The 21,484-nt window shown below is 47.2% G+C and overlaps 2 protein-coding genes across 2 annotated transcripts in view; both read left to right on the top strand.

Moving 5' to 3' along the window:
• Positions 1-396: 396 nt before the first annotated feature.
• Positions 397-12,192, top strand: DNAJC8 (DnaJ heat shock protein family (Hsp40) member C8). Its single transcript, XM_026863379.1, has 8 exons — positions 397-521; positions 1,869-1,925; positions 3,797-3,863; positions 4,510-4,604; positions 5,453-5,524; positions 6,662-6,753; positions 7,697-7,772; positions 11,409-12,192. Exons 2-8 carry the CDS (start codon positions 1,878-1,880, stop codon positions 11,529-11,531), a joined length of 573 nt encoding a protein of 190 aa, XP_026719180.1. The 5' UTR covers positions 397-521; positions 1,869-1,877; the 3' UTR covers positions 11,532-12,192.
• Positions 12,193-18,227: 6,035 nt separating this feature from the next.
• Positions 18,228-21,484, top strand: part of PTAFR (platelet activating factor receptor) — a 13,640-nt gene continuing 10,383 nt past the window's right edge. The window contains exon 1 of the mRNA XM_026863431.1: positions 18,228-18,323. The gene's annotated coding sequence lies outside the window, so the exon portion shown is untranslated. The remainder of the gene's footprint in view (positions 18,324-21,484) is intronic.

Genomic DNA, 21,484 nt, shown 5'->3' with positions numbered 1-21,484 from the left:
AGTGGACTTGTATACTTGCAGGGTATCACTTACTGTGTTTAGTGGGTTATCCCGCCAACAGTGGGTTAAAAGCAGTAGTGCGGTAGGTTTCCAAGGAACCACGATGACAGTGCTGCTGATGTAGGAGCAAAGTGAGGGGAAGAGCTACAGCTGTTAAGCAAGCCATAGGAGAGACAGGCAGAAGTCCTTTCCAGGTTTTTTTGTAGTTAAAATGTCATGTCAAAAATACTGTCATGCTGTAGAAAAGGCTAAAAAAAACCTGTGCTCTGCTAGCGCTTGAGTAAAATATCTATAGGCTTGGGATGTGTACTAGTTATTGTTAGTAGTATGGGACGATGATGATTGCTGTAGTAAACACATGGAAAAACAGGTAAGTGCATCGTGATGGTCAGTTAATATAGGTCTCTCTTGTTCTTTAGGTAAAGCAAATTGAAAAACGAGACTCTGTTTTAACATCAAAAAACCAGATTGACAGGCTGACCCGACCTGGATCTTCCTATTTCAACTTGAACCCTTTTGAGGTTAGTTTGAAAGTTTTATCCTCCTTCCTGACTTGGTATGCTAACTTTCTGATTTACTGGGCATTTATTTCAGTAAAAAGACCAAACATAAAGCAAAAAAAATCTCTACATGTGGATTGTTGTGTAGAAGACTTACAGAAGATGGGATGGTGCCATTCTTTTACAGCAGGCACAAACAACGTTGTCTTGGCACATCTCCTCCCTTGTGCAGCAGCACTGGAAGATGTGGCAGATTAATGCCAGGTGCTTTCTGAATGAGTTCGTAACAGCTGCAGGTATCTGTCCTGAGCACTCTTGGCATCTCTAGTAGTGTCATTTATTTTGGATGTTCATCCCACTGAACTTGTGTGGTGTATAGAATGAGAGAAGGGCTCTCACTGCTCACACTAGTGAGCAATCTTTGAGGAGTCAGTGGAAAACAGATAATTCCCTTCCACATTGATTCCAGTTGCAGTCAGTTATAAAGTCTTAACAATTATGAAAGCCTGAGGAAGGCAGTAAATAAAACAATCTGGTGTTCATCTGGAGCTGGCTTTCCCTCCGTGTATTCCTTCCTGATATCATCTTCATCTACATTTTTAAAGCCTCAGGTGCTTTTTGTAATCCCAGTTTCGGGTTGGTCAGCCAGATCAGTGGGCAGATTCACCTTGACAATGTTCAGTTCTGTGTAGATCATGGCACTTGACTTGTAAATTAAAGCCATTTGGAAGCAGGCTGTAGCTTTTCTGTGAGATAGTGGGTTTTTATTTGCAGATTCTTAGTGTCAGGCCAGTGTGCATATGTGTTGAGTAGGATTTCTGTTCAGTAAATTAATTCACAAAAAAGCTCCTAAACTCTGCCACATCCCTGAAAATCTGTAGAAAAGTGGACTCATCCATGGAAACCAAACACTGAAACTCTCCCATCCTCTTTTGGAATGACAGTGAATAAATTCTTACAACGTAATATGTTTCATGCCCAAAGTTCTCAGTTATGCATGATCTGACAGTGTCTCAAGGCCGTCATATGCTTTTGCTTCTGCCAAACAGCATTGCTACAGGACTGGTTGAAGATTTAGACCAATTGTGGTTATTTAGGGATGGCAGCTGTCTACATGAGACTTGAGTGTGGAAAGGACACTGACACAGGAAGAGAAATCTAGCACCGCTGAAAGTAGAATGTCCCAAACATGATGTCTCTTAAAATGTTTCTGTTCTACTAGGTGAAAATTCATGTCCTGAAGCAGCACCCTGGTGGGGGTAGCATTGTGTCTAGATGCCAGGGAACCAGGTGTTTAGAGATTGCTGCCAGGAACCTGAAACATGGGGAGTATCATTGCACTTGCTCAGCTCTCATGGTCTCTTTTAGGTACTGCAGATGGATCCTGAAGCCACAGATGAAGAGATAAAGAAAAGATTTCGGCAGGTATTTGGATTTTGCATTTGAAGTCTTTGGAAGGAAACCAGAAGCTCTGTAGGGATTGTGCAGCTGTGTTTGGGGACAGGAAAAATGATGATAAAGCTGTATCTGAGTAGAGCAGTAGCCATTTTGTGAAGAAATCATAGAATCATGGAATGGTTTGTGTTGGAAGGGACCTTAAAGACCATCCAGTCCCACCCCCTGCTCCAGGCAGGGACACCTTCCACCAGCCCAGGTTGCCCAAAGCCCCGTCCAACCTGGCCTTGAACCCTTCCAGGGAGGGGGCAGCCACAGCTTCTCTGGGCAACTTGTGCCAGTGTCTCACTGCGCAGAACTCTCTCATGCATAGAACAATCTTTGTATCAGCAAGAGGAGAGCTGCAGAAGTGTCCCTTGGGCCATGGTGTGCTGCGTGGGGTGTGTGATGGGGCTATCTGCCTGTGCATAATCAGCTTGCTGAGCTAAAGTCCAACAAGAGGGTTAAAATTAATCAGAAACTAAGAACTGAGAAAAGGTATTTTTCTCAAATATATGGACTTGGATACAGAGATGTATTTTCTGTGAGGTTTCTTTAAGAATTTCAGTGTTCGTTTTTGGTGGCTGGGTTAACTGGAACAGTAGCAGCCTTGCTCACTGACCCATATGCATTGCCTCTTGCAACGCAGGAAACATTACCCTGGACTTACTCTGCTGACAGATCTGCAGGAGAAATTTGAGTTTAATCAGTGTATGCAGAAAAGAAACAGTATTTAGAAGACTGTAGTCTCCCACCTGAATTAGTGGTATAAACGTCAGGAACTGTCTTTAGACAGGAAGCTGTGCTGAGTGACAGGGGAACACGCCCAGTTGGTGATGGAATATGGGCTGCTCCTGTATGTGGGAAGTGGGAGGATAACTTTTTAGTCTGTTGCTGACTTCTGAGTTCTGCAAATTAATAAACAGGCTGTCTTAGCTTTAGGTTGTTAGAATACCACAGGGAAATGTTTGAAGTCAATGTGACGAAATGAAAAAAAGGCTTGGAATTGTGCATTGAAGAAATCAAACATCGAAATACAAATGTGGCACAGCCAACTGAAAGAAAAGACACTGACTGTAACAAATCACAGGGTAAATCAGCAGCAGGCTCCTGCTCTTCAGGACCAGAGGCAAACCTTTTTTCTGTGAGCTAGAAAGTGCCATCTGTAGAGTTCAGGAAGTAATTATTTTGCATTCTTGGTCACTGATGCAATTTCGGTTGCCGCACTGTGACTGTCACAAGTCACATGGGGAAGATTTGAAATAATTTTCTCTTTCTCTAGAAGTGGAAGGTGGAGGACATGTGCTTTCTAGCCTGTTTAAGGCTGCCCTAAAGATGGTAGTGGTCAACGTCTTGTCTCTGCTGGAGAGACAGTACAGGAAGGAATTTTCTTAACTTTCAGTAAAGGAGCCTAAGGAAAATCTTACCCACTCTATTAAATAGTTTGATATTTGAACAGCCTTAGGGATACTGGAGAACTTCTTGGGACACATTGTTGAGTAAAAGGTAAACTTCATTTGAGGATGATCTTTGTAGTTTTATTTCTTCTTAAGACCAAGGTTACAAAACTTGATTGACCAGAGGGTTGGTATCAGCCCCAGGCACTGCAGCTGAAGGGTGTTTATATTGTTCTGCACATCCCATGCTGCAGCTTTTCCCACATAGCCTATTACAGGAATTGTATTTAATTTATAAACTTCTACTGATCATAATTCTACATGTTGTCAGCTGATTTGCCCATATACAAATGTGATCCCCTGTGATTCCTTTTATCTGAAACTATTTTCTTTCTCTCGCAAAAATCTCTGAAATATTCTTCATCTTTTACAATGATCTTCACATCAAGGTCCTTTTCCTTGTAGTTGTCAATATTGGTGCATCCAGACAAAAATCAAGACGATGCAGATAGAGCCCAGAAGGCATTTGAAGGTAATGTGCTCTCCCTTTTTTCTGGGCTAGTGTATGATAGTAGTTGGACTGATATTCTTCTGTAGCTGGTTTAAATGTTTATTAGGGGTGGAGGGCCCACTGACGACAGAAGAATCGCTGTAGAGGCACTTTAGATGAGCCGGGAAGCAGATGTGCGGCGTGGCGTTTCAGCAGAAAGTGTCACTAGGTGGCGATAATTGCATTGTCAGTTCTCAACAGGGACAAACATGTTCCTCGGGTTTTGAGATTGTTCAAGCAAAACTGTTTAATCTGTACATTAGATTTTATTCAAAGACCATACAACAGAAGTAATATGATGATTTTAGGTGTGTGCATTACGGTGAGGCTTTATTCACCTTAAACTTACCTCCTGCCCTATAACTAAATCACTTGGTGGGACTGATAGTTTCACCCTGCTAACTCCAAAAGGTATCTGACAGTTTCTGCTATTACTGTACCCTACATCTCTTTTGACTAATTGTGATATCACTTACCTAGATGTATTTAGAAAAACAAACAAAAACCAACCAAACAAACAAACCCCCCCAGATTCTAGAAAACAAAATTTGTCTGGTCAACAAGTAGCAATCTTGCAATGCCTTGGAATGTGACTACTGGTGCTATTGATGTTGGTGTTTTTTGTTAGCTGTAGATAAAGCGTACAAGCTGCTGCTAGATCAGGAGCAAAAGAAGAGGGCCTTGGATGTGATACAGGCAGGAAAAGAATATGTGGAACACACTGTAAGTATTCCATAGGAACGTCCAGAGGTGGGGGTGGGTGCTAATCAGTTGTCTGTAATTTGCTTTTCGGTGTACCCACTGCATGTTTAGGTCATTAAAAGGTGAGCTGAGCAAACCTCATCAGGAAGCTGTGCAGGTGGACTCTGGCTCTTCATGGCATGAACAAACATGCTTTGTCCAAGACTACTGTTGAACTCAGTGCAAGATACTTCAGTGAAATTCAGTACTTGAAATAATTAGGTCAGACAACATGATCTGACCTAAATATTTTTTTTCAAGTCTATGAATGAATGATGCAGTTCAGATGTGTGTAGGTGGAAGAAAGTAGGTGGTGACAGCAGGTACCTGGGGAATTTGGGGGAAAATGACCTATAAGATAAGAAAAGGAGCTTGGATTGCATTGGCCAAGAAGTTGAGTGACATGGGTGGACTAAAACACAACAAGCTTATGGGATAACTCAGATACTTTAAAAAGGGACACTTAATGTTCTGGATGGTAAGTCTTTTGGCTATTACAGAGGAAAATAAACTTCCTGCTGGTTTGGATGGTATATTGGATGTGAATATATCTTAAAAACAAACAAAAAAACCCCACAAAGATATTTGAATGAATAGTATCTAACATAGTATTTTTAATTATTACAGTTCATGTGATAGTGATTCTCTATGTATTCATCTGGACCTAGGACCAGGAGGTTTAAATCTAAAATAAAACTGATCCAAATCAAGAACTTGCTGTCATCCAGAGTTCTTCCCACACAGTGGAATAGGAATGCAGAATGACTTGGATACAATTATGTAAGCTCTATGGAACTTTTTAGGCTCTTATTCTTGTTCTTATTCTTTAGGTGAAAGAAAAAAAGAAGCAGTTGAAGAAGGATGGAAAACCTCCCACTGTAGAAGAGGATGATCCTGAAGTTGTAAGTCATATACTGGGGAGTACAGAAAGTGTTTCGAGGAATTAAGAGTCAAAACCAGTACAGAAGTATTTATTAGATTTGTTAGTGTTGTAAATCCTTGTGCTTACAGAAGAACAAATTCTGATAAACCACTGTAGAGTACATGTGTTGGACAATACCCGTATACTTTAGAAAATAGTTTAACTGTAGTGTAAGCAGTAAATATATAATGAGATTATATCAATCAAAGTACCCAGTTCTTGGAGCAAGTCTTCGCTGCTTGCACATCATGCAGTCTTTTGATTTGAATTTATTGTTGTATTCTGAATACTGGAACTGTGCTGTTCTTGCTGCCAGCAGAGGCGTGTATAGAACCCACTGCAGCATGTCTAAAATATGGTCTTAGTGACGTTTTGTAGTAAGAGCAGTTTTGATTGTTTCTTCCATATATGTAGCACTTGAGGATAGATGTGCTGTTCTGCAACTTTTATTAAAAAAGGCATGACATAACTTAGTTATACTTACCTGATTTCTCAAGTCAAGTGATATTAGAGGCTTTAACAGAATAATAGATGATTATCAAATACTGACATCATTAGTCTTACTGTCATCACCTTTTTTTAACTACAAAGTGATTTTTTTCCTCTTGATAGCACCACAGTAATCCCGTAACGATCTTATTTTCCATTGATTGTCAGAAGGCTCCTGCTGTTCTTTAGTAATGAAGTTTGTTTTAACTATACTGATGTTTTCTCTGGAAAGCCAATGATAGACTTTTACAACATGTCAATAAGATCTGCTGGGAAATACTAAACAGTGGCTATTTTGCCTCTTTTTGTCAAATATAACATTGCAAGACTTAACAGAGGAATAAGAGAGCTTAAAATGAACAGGTCTGCTTAGGCACAGTTCTGTGAATACAAATGAAAATGAGACTAATGTGAGGCTAATAAGTAGTTGTTTCCTGAGGACCAGAATTTAATCAACAGGGGTTTATACCTTTTCATATGCTGCTGCTGCTACTGACTGTAGGATGCAGGGTTATGTGGGCACACATATGCTTCACATTCTTTTTATGCTTCTTACATTCTTACGTAAAACAGACTTCTCTAGCTGTATTAATGGGCATTATTTTAAGACTGGATTTGTGTTTTACAGTTCAAACAAGCTGTATACAAACAGACGATGAAGCTCTTTGCAGAACTGGAAATTAAGAGGAAAGAAAGAGAAGCAAAAGAAATGCATGAAAGGTATGAGCAGTATTCTGATTGTGCAGTTCAGGCTCTTTCTTCCCCCCTCATGCTTCCTCAGAGAAAATAAGGAATCCTAGAGCCTGAGAAAGGCCTGAGTTGGAACAGACCTCTGGAGATCATCTGGTCCAACCTCCTTCTAAAAGCAGGGCCTTGGATTAGATTAATAAGGGTCCTGTCAAGATGACTTTGTTATGCAGATTTTGAGTAACCTGTGTGTTATAGAGCTCTGTGCTTGAGAAGTGCAAACGGAAACTTGCTCACCTGTATTTAAGGCACTGATATATTTAGTATGCTTATATACTCTTAATGTGCATACATGGAAGCCAGCTAAAACAGTGAAATGGTGACACATTTCTGCATGTTGTTAGCACTGAAACTATTTTTTATTTTAATTAAGTGCCAGAAATACTCTGTGGCATGTGTGGTCCTGAACTATTTTAAGTGCTCACTGAGTGCTCGCTGTGGATGCACTTCATGGGACAGCTTCTGTGCTGGTCAGTGAAGGCAGTCTTGGGAGATGGTTGCAAGGCACTACTTTTGAATACAGATGAAAATTAGGAGGAAAAAATATTTAATTCTTACCTTGCATGCTCAGATGTTTATTAACTTCTGAAAGTGTGTACTCAACAGTTTTAGAAACTTGTCACTGGAGTTATGAAGGAGTCCAACTTGTTTTGCCAAGCAAGAGAAGCTGTCTCACTAATTAAATACATGCACGCTGTCAGTGGTGCCAAACCATCTATTCTGCTCACTGCTCTTCCAGATCTGAAATAAAATTCTATTTGCTCTCCTATCTTAGATGTGTGTATTTATCTCTTCGATTAGCACTTTAATCTACCAAGAAATCAGAAGAGCTTTCTGAGATGTTTTGAAAGTATTACTGTGTTTCTTTAAAGTAGATGCTTGTGGGTTCATAACTTCTTTGTGGCTTCCCTTCCAGGAAGCGGCAGAGGGAAGAGGAAATTGAGGCACAAGAGAAAGCTAAACGAGAACGAGAATGGCAGAAGAACTTTGAGGTAATCAGCAGCTTAACTTACAGGATGGGCCTCAGCAATTCTTGGCCGTGCTGCAGGGAATGCCCCGAGAGAGAAAAGAGACTCTGTCTGCAGGTGCTGTAGAACAGTTCAAGTAGACACTTAGTAAAAGATCATGCAGAGACTGTGTTTTGTCCTTGTGTGGGGAGATGAGCCCACCAGTGTGACTTTGGTATCACTTTCCAGAAACAGGTCTGGTAAATGAAGGTGTAGGATTTTTCAGCTCTGTCAGCAGTTCATTCTTGTCCCTAGTCAGAAATCTGAATTCCTGCTTAGCCCAGGTCACTGATGAGCAGTAAAACTTAATCTGGCAGCTGTTCAGCCACTAGTGAGGGCTGTTGTTGGTACTTTTCAGTCTGGTTGCTAACACTTACGAATCTGTATCTCTCATGAATATCAGAGATCTGAATGACAGTTGCTTCCCTTTCACCCTTCCAGCCTGTATTCAGGGTTTAGTGGATCAGAAGTAGCTTTGTGGTTGTTCTACTGCTATTTTAGGAGTCAAACCTACAGCCTGCCAAAATTATTGAGCCTGTAACTCTTCCCTCGCTACACACCAGAGGTGAGGTCTTGTGATACCTGGGGGGTGGTGGGCAGGAAGGAAGTCAGCAACAGTGTGCAGGACCTCATGAAAAGATGAGCTAGAGTGTCTGGAGAGAAGTGTATGAGCTGGACTGGCATCCCACAGAAAGTGGACAATTAGTATGTTTCTGGAGACTCGGCTGGGAAGAGTTATCTAACATGGATAGAGGAAGCTGGATATTCTGGAAAACCTGTGTAATGCTGCTGTGTGGAGTGTGCTGTGGGTTTTGTCAGGTAATGCCAGAGAGAGATAAATGACACTGCCCTTGCTGCTGGCAGAAGTTCTGTGTTCTCACACCAGAAAGGCCACAGAAGTTGGGTGTCATTGCTGTAGGGATGCAGTAAAGCATAGCAGCTGAGAAAATATGAGCCAGTATTCCAAGCAAATAATGATGAACCAAGCAAGGGGAGGTGCAGCACTGTTGATACTGCAGCTCTGAATACCTGCATGTCCTCAAACACTCCTGGACAGCTGAACCTCTGCAGGTGTCTTCTTCGGCCTTGCTGGTAACCATTTAATCCATGTGAAAAGATAGGTGTCCAAAATGGATCACTGGAATGCACAGAATAAGAGGCTTATTTCTGCTAGTGACCATCATTGAGAGAGGGTGGTTGGAGACGAAATAATGTGAATTCTTGGCTGCTCCTGTATGTGTACTACCTTTAAAATATATCCAAAAGGAGTATGTGTGTTGCTGCTTTGAATGATATTTCAACCATAAGGAAAAAAAAAAAACTTAAAGTGATATTCTGCAATTGTGATTCTGTCTCAGTTTCAAAAAAACCCAAATAAACCTAACACAATAATCCCAACCTTTAAAGGTGCTCGTGTTGTACCTCTGCATTGCTCTTCTGGGCTTTCCTGCTCCTGATGATTCCAATCCTTGTCCACATACTGCATCCTAGAAGCTGTGCATAGGCTGCTGTCAGAGCTGAATTATATCTTCATGTATTGTAGAAGGAGCAGGTTGGAATATCTACTTATTCCCACCCAACCCTCAAAATTCATGTTCTTACTAATTTCAAGAGTAGCTTCCACCAACAAACTGTAAGAAACCAGAAGGTTAGAAGAGCAGTTGCCATACAGCTTTATGCCTAGCAAAAGTGTGATCACAGAATGGTTGAGGTGGGAAGGGACCTCTGGGGCCCATCTGGTCCAACTCCCCTGCTCCAGCAGGGCCATCTAGAGCCCGTTGCCCAGGACTACGCCCAGACGGCTTTTGAATACCCTCAATGATGGAGACTCCACAACTTCTCTGGGCAGCCTGTTCCAGTGCTGGGTCACCCTCAATAAAAACACATTTCCAGACATTCAGATGGAGCCTCCTGTGTTTCAGTTTGTGCCCATGGCCTCTGGTCCTGGCACTCAATATCACCAAGAAGTGCCTGGCTCAGTCTTCTTTCTGCCATCCTCCAGATACTTGTGCATATTGATGAGATCCTCCCTGAGCCTTCTCTTTTCCAGGGTGAACATTCCAGCTCTCTCAGCCTCTTCTTAGGAGAGACCTACTCTAGTGCTTTAATCACCCTTGTGGCCCTTTGTTGGACTTCTCCAGTGTGTCCATGTCCCTCTTGCACTGGGGAGCCCAGTGCCGAGCAGAGGGGAAGGATCACCTCCCCCGACCTGCTGGCAGCGCGTTGCCTAATGCAGCCCAGGACAGACCCCGTTACCTTTGCAGCAAGGGCGTGTTGCTGCTCACGTTCAGGCTGGTGGCCACCAGGACCCCCAGGTTGTTTTCCACCAAGCTGCTTTCCAGCCAGGCGGCCCCCAGCACGTGCTGGTGCCTGGGGTTGTTCCTCCCCAGGGGCAGGACTTTGCACTTCTCCTTGCAGAACGGCATGAGGTTCCTGTCAGCCCATTCCTCCAGCCTGCCAGGGTCCCTCTGGATGGCAGCACCACCCTCCGGCCTACCAGCCTCTCTTCACAGTTTTGTGTCATCTGAAAACTTGTCCAGATCACTGCTAGAGCTTGGCCTTACCTCGTTCTGCCGTAGGGAAGGACGAGAGTGAAGCAGCTATTGTGTGTGCAGCACAGGTACTGCAGATACAGCTGTAGTCAGATGGGACTTGAATGTATGGATCCCACACTGGGAAATGGATTATCCCTGGGCTTGTTCTGTCCTGCTGTGTGAAACCTTCAGTCTGTAGAGATCACAGATTGGCTTTGTGGAGAGTCTGCAGGTAGGTTAGGGAGAGCAGAGTGCACCAGAGACCTTTTCTCACTGTGTCTTTATGATGAAGCTTGGGGCAAGAAGAGTGAAAAAAGACAATAAGTTTCCTTTCTTTCTTCTCCGTGCCTCCAAGCTGCAGAGAGAGACAGAGTAGGAAATGGCGCGTTCTGGGCTGACAGATTGGGAACTGGAGTTGTTTAGTCTGGAGAAGAGGAGGCTGAGGGGAGACCTCCTGGCCCTCTGCAACTCCCTGCCAGGAGGGGGCAGAGAGGGGGGATGAGTCTCTGGAGCCAAGGAGCCAGCGCCAGGCCCCGAGGGAATGGCCTCAAGCTGCCCAGGGCAGGGTCAGGCTGGCTCTGAGGAAGGATTTCTGTGCAGAAGGGGCTGTTGGGCATTGGAATGGGCTGCCCAGGGCAGGGGGGAGTCCCCGGGATCCCTGGAGGGGTTGAAGAGTCGGGCTGAGCCAGTGCTGAGGGATCTGGGGGAGTTGGGAACGGTCAGGGTGAGGTTCATGGTTGGACTGAGATGATTCTGTGATTAGGAATATCCATTGGAGGTGAGGTTTCTCCTTTGTTTTGCACATCAGAGGATTCAGTAGGCTCTAGTCAAGACTGCACATCCCAGGCTGGCTGTGTCTGAAACAAAACAGCATAGTGCTTATACTGGTGTTTGTAAGCTCACTTGTAGTTCCTCTGTGCTGCGCCTGTTGCTCTGGCTCTTCACAGTGTCTGTATGTCCTGACTGCCAGGGTGCTACATGCTGGATAAGGGGAAAAATTGCTATTGATCTCTTGAAACTGGTGTGTACTGCCTGTTCTCTGGCTCTTGCACTTCTTAACTCTTCATTTCCTCTCTGTTGTTCCCAGGAAAGCCGGGATGGTCGCGTGGACAGCTGGAGAAATTTCCAGGCAAATACAAAGGGAAAGAAAGAAAAGAAAAACAGGACCTTCCTGAGACCTCCCAAAGTAAAAATGGAACAGCGTGAATGATCCTGGCAGCACTGCCCAAGTGCAGCTCCTCAGTCCCCTCCCTGCTTTTAAGGACTCATTGGCACCTAGAGTAAGAATTGCTTTTTAGTAGACTGTTTGTTTCCAGTTCAATTAATTATTGGTCAAAGTATTTTTTGTACTCTGTCCATTTTAACTAGGGCCATAGTATAAACTCAGCCAGGAACCCACTATATGTAGAACACTTGGCTTAGGAGTGTCCCCACCATTATTGCTGTCCTGTTTGTCTGCTGCCCTGTAACTCGATGTTTTGTACTTCACAGAGGTTGTGCTGTTTCTCCACTTCCATTTCTAGTTTGAGAGCTGAACAAAATACTGGAAATGCATCTGTACCTTTCCAGGCATCATCTTTCTCAACAAGTTCAGCTTTGGAAAGGTCCAGGCTCACTGTGGGAATCTGCTTCCAGCACTGTGCAGTGCAGCTGACCTGCAGTTCGAGTCCTGCAGCTCCTCACTGAACTGAGTGGTGCTTGGAAAGACCCTTCCCCAAGATCTGATTTCCAAACTAAAATCCCAGCTCTCAGGCTTAGACTTCTGTTAATCTCAGACTAGCTGGTCACTTTCTGTAAAGGAAAAATAACTTCTCTTGATTAATAGTTAAGTTGCAATGGTCTGTATGTAAAATAAATTTTTACCCAAGTTACTGGGTTTTTTTCTTGGAATTATTCAAAGATACAAGTGCAGGTGTGTGAGTTGAGTGCTGGCCACTGCTGAATTGCTGCTCTTCCTGAACACTTTCCCTGTAAGGTCTGCTGTCATCCCAGAGTCTGTTCTGACTTGATTTTTGAGGTGACAGTCCTGCAGCGTGGCACCCAGGAGGGCAGGGAGAGGGTGTCTCTTGCCTGGGTGCTGCTGGGTGGATGCGGGTGTGCCGGAGCCTGTGCTGGGAGCTGAGCTGCTCCCTGGGCCTGGGGAGTATGGATGGGCTGGGAGGCCCTGGGCACCTCTGAGGGGTGTAACTCCTGACCTCTGGGATGAGCTCAAACTCAGGAATCCTGATTTTTAAAATCCTACTTTGTGTGTGTATTGTAAGTTTTTAAGAGATATATTCTCAGCTGTTTAAAGCTGTTCAAAATGGGCTGTACTGCAGATCCGGGTGTGCCTGGCAGACTCCTGGAGGCCTTTCCGCAAACTCTTCCCATCTGTCCTGGTGGCCACCCCCTACTTGGATGCTGTGGGCAGCTGCCTCCGTGAAGATACAGCTTTGCTTCCTCCTCCCTGCGTTAGCCAGCTGTCTTATGTGCCCTCATCTTCAAGCGAGCGCAGTCCTCCAGGCTGCTCTTTGTGTCAGGGTGTTGGTGAGGTCCTTCACAGGGACTGGTCCTGCTGCCCCTGAAGAGTTGCCTCCAGCTCCTGCTGTCTCAACTCTAAGTTTTGATTAATGGCCACCTGTTTCTGCCTGCTAGGGAGGAGCGACATCACCAAGTTGTGTTACGAAACAGATTTCTGCAAGAAAAACAGCTCCCAGGGAAGGCAGAACTTTCTGACAGGGCCTAGGACTTAGATGAATCTGCTAAAAGGCGCCTGGTGCTCTCCACTTGCCTTCCTTTCTTCCTCTCATGCACTGGTCTGTGTGACCAGATGTGAAGTGAAACATCCTTCCCTAACCAAACTAAGGTATTTTGGTGTTTTACACATTACCGACCTCTTAGAACAGTAGAATACAATTCCCATTTTTTGTGTAAACACAGGAATACAGTTTCTTTACCTTAATTGTCCTCATAGGTATAACCTGCAAGATAGATAGCTGAACCTCAAGGAGCAAAGCACAGCTTAAAAAATAACACATCGGTGATGTCTGGGTGGGACAGAATTGCTAAACAATAACTAGCAGCAGACTAAGGTGGGTGGCGGGTCCGGGAGACACTGAACTGTGCAGCATTGCTCTGGTTCACAGCCTGATCCTCCATGAACTGGGAATGCGTTGGTAGGACATCCTTCTCCAGGCAACGATAAACCACGTTTGTTGTGGGGGAAATGTCAGTTAACTGTTGTGGTGCTGTCTCTCAGCTTCAACCTCTTCTGCTTCCTGGGCGTAAGGAATGGGCAGCGCTGGGAGCAGCTCAGATGATCAGTGTTTCGAAGCGCAGTCTCTTGCCCAGAGGACACGCTGTCCTTCTGACTTGTCTGCCTCTTGTTGCCCTGTCAAAATATTTCTTAGAGATCTGTCCCAGGCACTCCTGTCCCAAAGTCTTTTGATACGAAACACTGGCCTCTCTAGCAGCATTTCCCTTCAGATGGTGTGATGTCTTTGCTGACCGATTGTACTGACCTTTCAGTTTTTTTCTTTAGATTTTTTCAGGTCGCTGTGACAACTTGAAACATTTATACGACCCATGTTCTGATTCTGCTTCTTGGAAATGTGTATGTTCTGACCGCTCCTAGCGGGGTGGTTTACCACAGGGTCTCAGGAGTGCTGCCTCTGGCAAAAGTCTCCAAAGTACCAGTCCTACGGCTGCTGTAGTTGGTTGTTTTTTCCAGGGAGTATGACTTGGTTGGGGCAGCAAAACATGTAGCTTATAACAATACTGTTTCATTCTCAATTTAGCTATTCTGTTTCCTTTTCTTCCTGTCCTGCCTATGACGTGCTTCTATGTCTGAATATGTAGTATTTCTCCTGTCTTACCCTCTCAGCTAAGTCCTGTGAAACTCCTGATCTGCCAAGTAGGCTTTAGCAGCTGCGAAATACCTGGCCCTTTGCTAGATATTTCTTTGCTCCACTGGAGGGAACCTGTGAGGTTCATTTTGATCCTTGTATTCAGGCCTTGTAAAAGAAAACTGTTTGGAAACAAGTGAATGCACAATGTGGACGCCCACAGATGCAGGCTGTGCTGTTGCCTGGCCTCTGCAATGTGTGTCAAGGCAGTGGGATGGACTGAATGAAATGTTTAGTTTCAAGAAGTAGTTATGCTGTAGAGGGAGAGATCTCTAGGTCTGCTTCCTCCTTGGAGCTCTTTTGGGGTCAGTGGTCCTCAAAGACTGAAATATTTGTCTGTGATATGCAGGACAAGAAAATACATTGGTCAGAATAAGGAGTAATTATTTTTTTCTTTCAGAAGGTGAAAAGGTAGCTACAGCAGCACTTTTCAGTAGGGTCTTGGCTTTGGTTTTCTGTGGAAATAACTTGTCCTCTGTGTCCAGTTCCCACAGAATGTACATGGGGGTCTACCAGAGTCTGGCCCAGCTCCTTGCTGTTTTCTGTGAGCCCAGAGGTCTCTCCTGATGCTCTTGGCTCCCTTCTGAGGCGGGGAGGTTGCCTTCCCTTCACATGCAGTTTGCAAGGGTGTATCCCTGGGTCAGCAATAGTGGGATGGGAAAGGACCTTTGCAAGTTACTTGGTTTCTTATATCTGAAGAAAACTGCAACAGAAGAAAATGAAAGGGAAAGTGCAGCAGAAACCTACTCACTTGTGGGTTAAAGGGGACAGGGTGTAGGACCTTCCTGTCTGGTGCTATTGTGTCATCTAGGAATGAGAATGGAGGATCCCCTCAGCCTGTAGACAGGCTTAGGTCTAGATTTCACCAGATGTTCACCAGATTAGCTAGATTTCACTGAGTAGAGAAAATTATTCAGTAAAGGCTAGACCAAGTTACGACAGCTGTAGGTAGCCTGGGTGATCAGCCAGAGATGAAATCTATTCTTGGTAAGACATAAACCACCATGTTACTTAACATTTATCTTAGTTTGTCAAACACAGTGATGTGCTCTAAATTAGCTGTCCACCCCTCCTCCTTGGGCAGTAACAACTCATTTGCTGTATGCAATTTATATTTCAGAAGTGTAACTAGTTCTGGGGATCAACTACAGCCAGTCAGTGTAGTGTTGGGTAGAGGGACCCAGGTGGAGAGGTTAAGGGCTTGTGCTCTCCTCTTCTTCCAGATGAGAGTTTCTTTTGCTAGTCTTTCTCTGCCCTCTTAAAGCAACTGAAACTGGATGGAAATGGTGGAAGGTTGGCCTTAACATAGGAAGGTTCCCTCAGGAGTTGGGTGACTGCAGTGTGTTATCTAGGGCGAATGGGCTGCCTTGACTTCCTTTTCCTCTTGCAAGCTGCAGTGTCAGCAACACCCATCCTGCTCGGGCAGCTGAGCCCTACAGTTCACAAGCCGAAAAGGGGCATCGTCCCTTGTCTTGTGCACCAGCACAGCGTGCCCAGGCCTGGCAGTGTGCAGGGCTGCACCGGCTGCCTTGGAACCCACCTCACTTTTGTGTTCCAGAACTCCTGCTGGCACTGCACCCCCTGCTGCTGGGGGCCCTTCTGCCTTGCAGCTCTGTGAGTAATTCCTTTTGCTCCTTTCAGGGTGCAGCTCTCACAGCCCTGTCTTTGTGTTGTGCACAACACAGGCAGATGTTTGGCAGTGCTACTCCCCTGGGCTGGGCAGTGAACCCCGCGCACGCTGTAGATAGATCCGGGACGGGACGTAGCTGAGCTGCCCGACTCCCCGCGGGGGCTCGTCAGCCTTTACCAGGAAACCTCCCTGTCCCACCAGCTGGAGGGCTCCCAGGGCAAGAGTCAACATGTACTTTGGGGCAATCAGGTCTTTCTTTTGTAGCAGGAGATCTCTGCTTCGCCCAGTTAGTGCCATTAAAATGGACTCTCCTGCATTACTGGCCTCTCTGGCTGCCTGCTTCATTCCTGTTCCCTCTCTGGGATATTCAGTTGACCTGCAGCAACAGAGAGGTCCACATGTAGCATTAATATTAACATTAAGGTGCAAAGTCCCCTTCCCCACTGCCACTACCGGATTCTTACTGAAGCAAACAAAGATGTAACCTAAAAATAATCGATGGGATTTGTGTGTCACCATCTTCTCAGGTCTGATCAAATTGTTCCCTTTTCATGCCAGCAGGCCCCGTCTGGGAACTTCTGTAACAGTTTTTCTGGGTGGAACAAGGTTTGCAGGAGTGCATTTTGATGACATTGGAGAGCACCTATAAAGGCAAATAACACTGACACATGTGCCAGTGCAATTGTTGCAGTCAAATAACAGACTGAAATGTTTTAGGGAAGGTAGGTCCTTAATTCCACCTTGTGTTTGAAATGGGGCTGTCACTAATGCTGGGTGAGGTCAGCTGTGGCTTTATCTAGCCAAGTGGTGAGGATGAGACCTCTGGCCTCTCTGGGTTCCTGTCCCAGGGATCCACAGCTGAAGTATTTCACCAATGTCCATCCTGCCTGTCCTGCACCCCAGTTTGTGGCTGTTGCCTCTTGTCACACCATTTACCACTACTGAGTCTGCTTCCATCCTTTTTGCAACTTCCAACAGCTGCAGGTAGTGATCAGTCTCCAAGCTATCCCAGCCTGGCTCCCTCCAGAGGATGTGTCCCAGGGTCCCGACCTGGGTGGCAGTGCCTGTTCTCTGCCGGTTCTCTGCCCATTCTCTGCCAGTGCCTCTCCAGTTCTCCACATCTGAGCTGCACATGCTGTTCCAGATGCAGCATCCCCAGCACCAAGCAGAGGGGATACTAACTGTCCTTCTGCTGGCAATGCTTCTCCTAGTGTAGTTTATCTTTCCTTATTCACAAGAGCACGCTGGCAACCTTCTCTGCTGAGAAAGGCCACAGTCAAACTGGTGCAGCTTTGCTGTTTGGTTGGGAAATCGGGGTATTTGCTGCAGCTCTGCATACTGCAGTTGGGTGTCTGGCAGGCTTAGATGGGGGGATTACAGGGTGTGCATGCAGCCAGTTTCTTCTGATAGCAGAACAGGTTGTGCCTTCTCAGGTGCTTTCAGCATGCATATGTGCACTGAGCAGTTGTGATTGTCTGGCCCTTCAGGGCTGTCTCAGAAACCTCACGCCTTCTTCCTTGCAGAAACCAGTGCCAGCTCTTAACTGCAAAGAAAACCCAACAACATTTACTTGTTAAACAAGCCACGGTGAATAAAGGGAGCAGACAGAAACACATGTGATTTCTTTTCATAACACGAGTGACTCAGGCAGATGTTATGCCCATGACCTAAGTAATGGCAGTGCCACAGTGCACGTCTGGGGAAATCCCACGTGAAACCCGAGCGGAGCAGTGCCAGAGCTGCTGCCCCATGGCCACAGAGGGAGCGAGTCCCCCGTGTGTCCGTCCACCCTTTCTTCCCAGGCTGGAGGAGCACAAGAACCAAGGGGTGTTTATAATGCTGCAGAGAGGGCAAGGAAACGAGCTGCCACAGCCTGGAATATTTTTCTGGCTGATGTTTCCCTGTATGGGGACTGACATGGCACAGTGGTCTCATCCTGTTGCTTTGCCCCACTGCAGCAAGTCTCCACCTCCAATGGAAGCATTTATCAAGCACTTGCTGCTGTGCTGGCTCCCAGGCCCAGCATCTGGAAGGAGATGAGAAGCCCAGAGGACAGATCTGCCAAGAGCGCTGCCCCTCCCCACCAAGGCCAGACCACCTCTGTGACCCTGTGCCAGCAGCCCCCCTGCCCGGGGCTCCCCTGCCCGGGGGCAGCTGCAGGGCAGCGCTGCCTCAGCCCCGGCCTGCGCGGTGGCGGGTGACGGGGCAGCATGAGGAGCCCTGGCCAGCACAGAGCCTCTGCCACTGTTCCCTACCACCGCCTGCTCGAGGAAGGGCCATGGGAGACAGTGTCAAACTCCAGGGTGCAGCCGGGGAACGTCTGAGCCACGTCTGAGCCGTGTCGCAAGTGCCAAGAGGGGAAGTGAGTCACTCACCTGCCAGCGAGCGCCGCGTCCTCCTTCCCGTCCGAGCCTCTCCCCGCTGGCTCCGCTGGTGTCAGGGACCTGCTGGGCTGGGGGCTGCTGGGTCAGGACTCCGTGGCCCCAAGGTAAGAGGTCCCTTTCCCTTCCGCTTGCTCTCCCAGGTGCTGGCCTCCCTCCCTGAGCTCCACAGGCTCCTTCTGCCTCTGGGTGTCTGGGGACATGGGTGGCTGCGTGTCCTCCCTGGTTCCCTGAGCATCTCAGACAGCTCCAGGGGCATCAGAGCCGTCCTTGTCCTCCCCACCTGGGTGTGCTGGGAAGATGTGCGCTTGCTCCCCGTGCCCAGCGAGCAGGGATGGGGCACGTCCTGACAGCGTGAGGGAGGCTGCGCCGCTGGCGCCTTGGGGGCGGTGGGATGGGGGCTGCCCTCTGCCAGCAGCACCCAGCCGGCTTTGCTTGGTCGCTGCAAAGGGAAGTGAGGAGCCCTGCCATGGACCTTCCTCCTGCCAGGAAGAGTTGGTATTGCTCAGAGCCTCTCAAGGAGCCCAGGTCCCTCTTCCCACCAGTGTATGGATGGCCCTTGCCCTTGCTGCTGCCAGACTGGGGTGAGGCGACAGGGCAGAGGCTGCCCAGGGCAGAAGGCAGGCAGCTGCAGCCAGGAGCAGCGTGACCCGGCCACAGGCAGCTCAGCAAAGGCCTGGTTTTCCCTTCCAGCAGAGCTACGACAGCCTGGGGCTGGAGCACACAAATCCTGAGGCAGTGGCCCCGGAGCTCACCCCTCCGCCCAGTGAGGGCTGGACTTGGCCTCCACCTGCCAAAACCAGCCGGAGTCTGCCCCACTCTGCTTCACCCACTGCTGGGCAGGCAGCCCCGCTCCCCGCAGGGACATCTCCTGCCAGGCTGGGTTATCCAGCGGCCCCACAGCCAGCGGCAGAAGCCGTGCAGCTGTCAAATGGCTGCCAGGAAGCATCACTGCTCGCTGCCCCAGAAGGAGTTGTCGGCCGCTGTGGTGGATGTTATTTCCCTGCCAAGCAACCCAGGCTCCAGGGCACATTCCTGCCGAGTTGGTAATAAGGTGGGGACATGTTGTGCTGGGCTCTGAAATGGGCTGGCAGGGGAAAGCTACAGAGTTTATTTAGTTTCTTTCCTGCAACAAGCAGGTTGCAAAATTGTGCAGAGGTTGTGAGCTGAGTAGTGGAGACTCACAGGCAACAATGCTTAGCGTCAGATCATCAGTGCTCTGGCTTGAAAGGAACTTCATGTCCTTTCAAATCCCCACCCTGGCACTCCGGAACACATCCCGGTGCCTGGGACCGGGAGGGATCACACTCACCTGTGCGCTGGCCCTGCACACTGCATGAACACAGCTCAGCCTGGTGGCAGCTCCATGTTGATGTTTCATCTCGTCCTTGCTCACTGCTCTTGTCACTGAACGGGGCACCTGACAGTGCATGTGGGCTAAAATGCTGATCCTCTGCACTCCACGGAGAGCTCTTCTCCACTAATACAGTGTGGTTTTGCTCTTGGAAAGAGATCTCTGGATGTTTGCTGATAATACTACGTTTTCAAAACCTAGAGTTTCTGATACCTGCAAAATCTCTATGTCATCAAAAGAGGGTATGTTGCTAACGGGTTCCATCTCAGGAGGAAACAACCCCAAGGAGACCCGTCAGAGGCAGACAGTGGACACAAGGAGACAGGGTGCTGATATGGTGCCAGAACCAAGGGGAACAGCCTGCTGCCTATCAACCAGCCTGCATGGAGTTATCCCCAGAAAACATCATTTGGAAGAGCTGCTCCAGGATCCAGCATCCTGGTATAACAGCCTAAAGTACCATTAGTGCTACTTAACAGCATTTCATGGGAATCAGTTATAGTAAAAAAGAAAAATTAGATTGCAAGTTTGATCGATAAAAAGTAAAGCCATATTCAAGATTTTTTTGTTAAACTTGGCCTTGCATGGCATTCAGTGTTGCCAGACTTTATGTGCAACCCCTGGCCTGGAAGAGTGGCAAACAACACTGAGAACAGGGCAGTCAAAAGCTGCCAGGACCACTTAGTAAGCCAGACGACTGCAAACAAAATGCATCTTAATACTGGATTTGAAGTTATGCACTTGGAAACAGGCAGCAGTCCCAGGAGAGCAGGGGAGAAGAGTTCCCAGGCTGGAAGGGATGCGAGAAGCAGGGGGATAACAGGACCTGTCAATGCAAAACAGACACGATGGAGTTTGGGCAGGGTGGGATGGACTATTCTCACCCTGTCTCTATTGCTCGGTACTGGGAGTGCTGAATCTGTGCCCTCTTCTACTTTTCGTGCTTTAAAAGCAACAGTTGAAAATGGAGATGATGGGGAAGGGAACTCCCCAGCTAATTAAGAGGTGGACAAGTGTGAGCCTGGCAAGAGGCCAGGTTACACGTCCAAGCGGTTGTTCTGGGCATTTCTGTGAATCTCAACAACTCAAGGCCTAACCTCTGCATTTGAGGCAAAGCTGAAAAATGAGTAAATCTGGAGAGCAGTGAGGAGGCACTGGCCAGCACAGATGTGGTCAGGTCCCAGCTTGGGGCAGTTGGAGGTTTTCCTGACTCCAGTGGGAGTGTTTGAATCAGAAAGCAAAGCTTGTGTCACTGCTAGAGCTTCCGCCCATCAGGTCTCTGTGTGTCTTCCACTGAATTTGGTTCATTTTTGTTGCTTGGTTCTCTGGGTTTTACGAAAGATCTTTTTCGCTGAACTTTGCTGACGTGTGTGTGCCCCACCAGTGTCAGAGCCAACAGAGGGCCGAGCAGAGGAAGGATGAAGAGTTCCTCCCCAGCCCAAAACCTCCTGGGCTTTCATTTCCTCTAAGAACTTGACTGCAGCAGGACAACAACTTTTGTTTGGCCGTTGCTACAGCCTTTGCAAGTGCCCCCCTTCCCTCTGTGACCAGATATCCTCACTGTCCGCTCTTCCCAAAGGCACGGACTGGCTGCCAGCCAACCTCATTAGCATTCTTTTATTTTGTTTTTAATTTAAGCTCCCAGTAGTCTCACAGGCATAACTGGGGGTCTGTCTGGTCCATGAAGGGTCAGGTTCCTCGATCCATCTTTAAGCAGCTGATGGGGAAAGGGGAAAGAGGGAGGACAGCGGGTGGTGGAGGGAAGGAGACTGCTGCAGCCTCCACCCCAGCACAGATCTGTAGCATCAGCGCAGCAGTCTCATCTCACCCTTCAGGTCATCCTGACATGTCCTGACAGGGACAGAACCTGCTGTCCCCCCCGTGCCCTGCTCTGCACAGCCCCCCCCCTGCCGC

This window comes from Athene cunicularia (genome assembly GCF_003259725.1).
Source record: "Athene cunicularia isolate RWA chromosome 23 unlocalized genomic scaffold, athCun1 chr23_part1, whole genome shotgun sequence".
Taxonomy (NCBI): Eukaryota; Metazoa; Chordata; class Aves; order Strigiformes; family Strigidae; genus Athene; species Athene cunicularia.
Note: the sequence above shows the minus strand (reverse complement) of the source record. Positions and strands in the feature narration are given on the sequence as shown.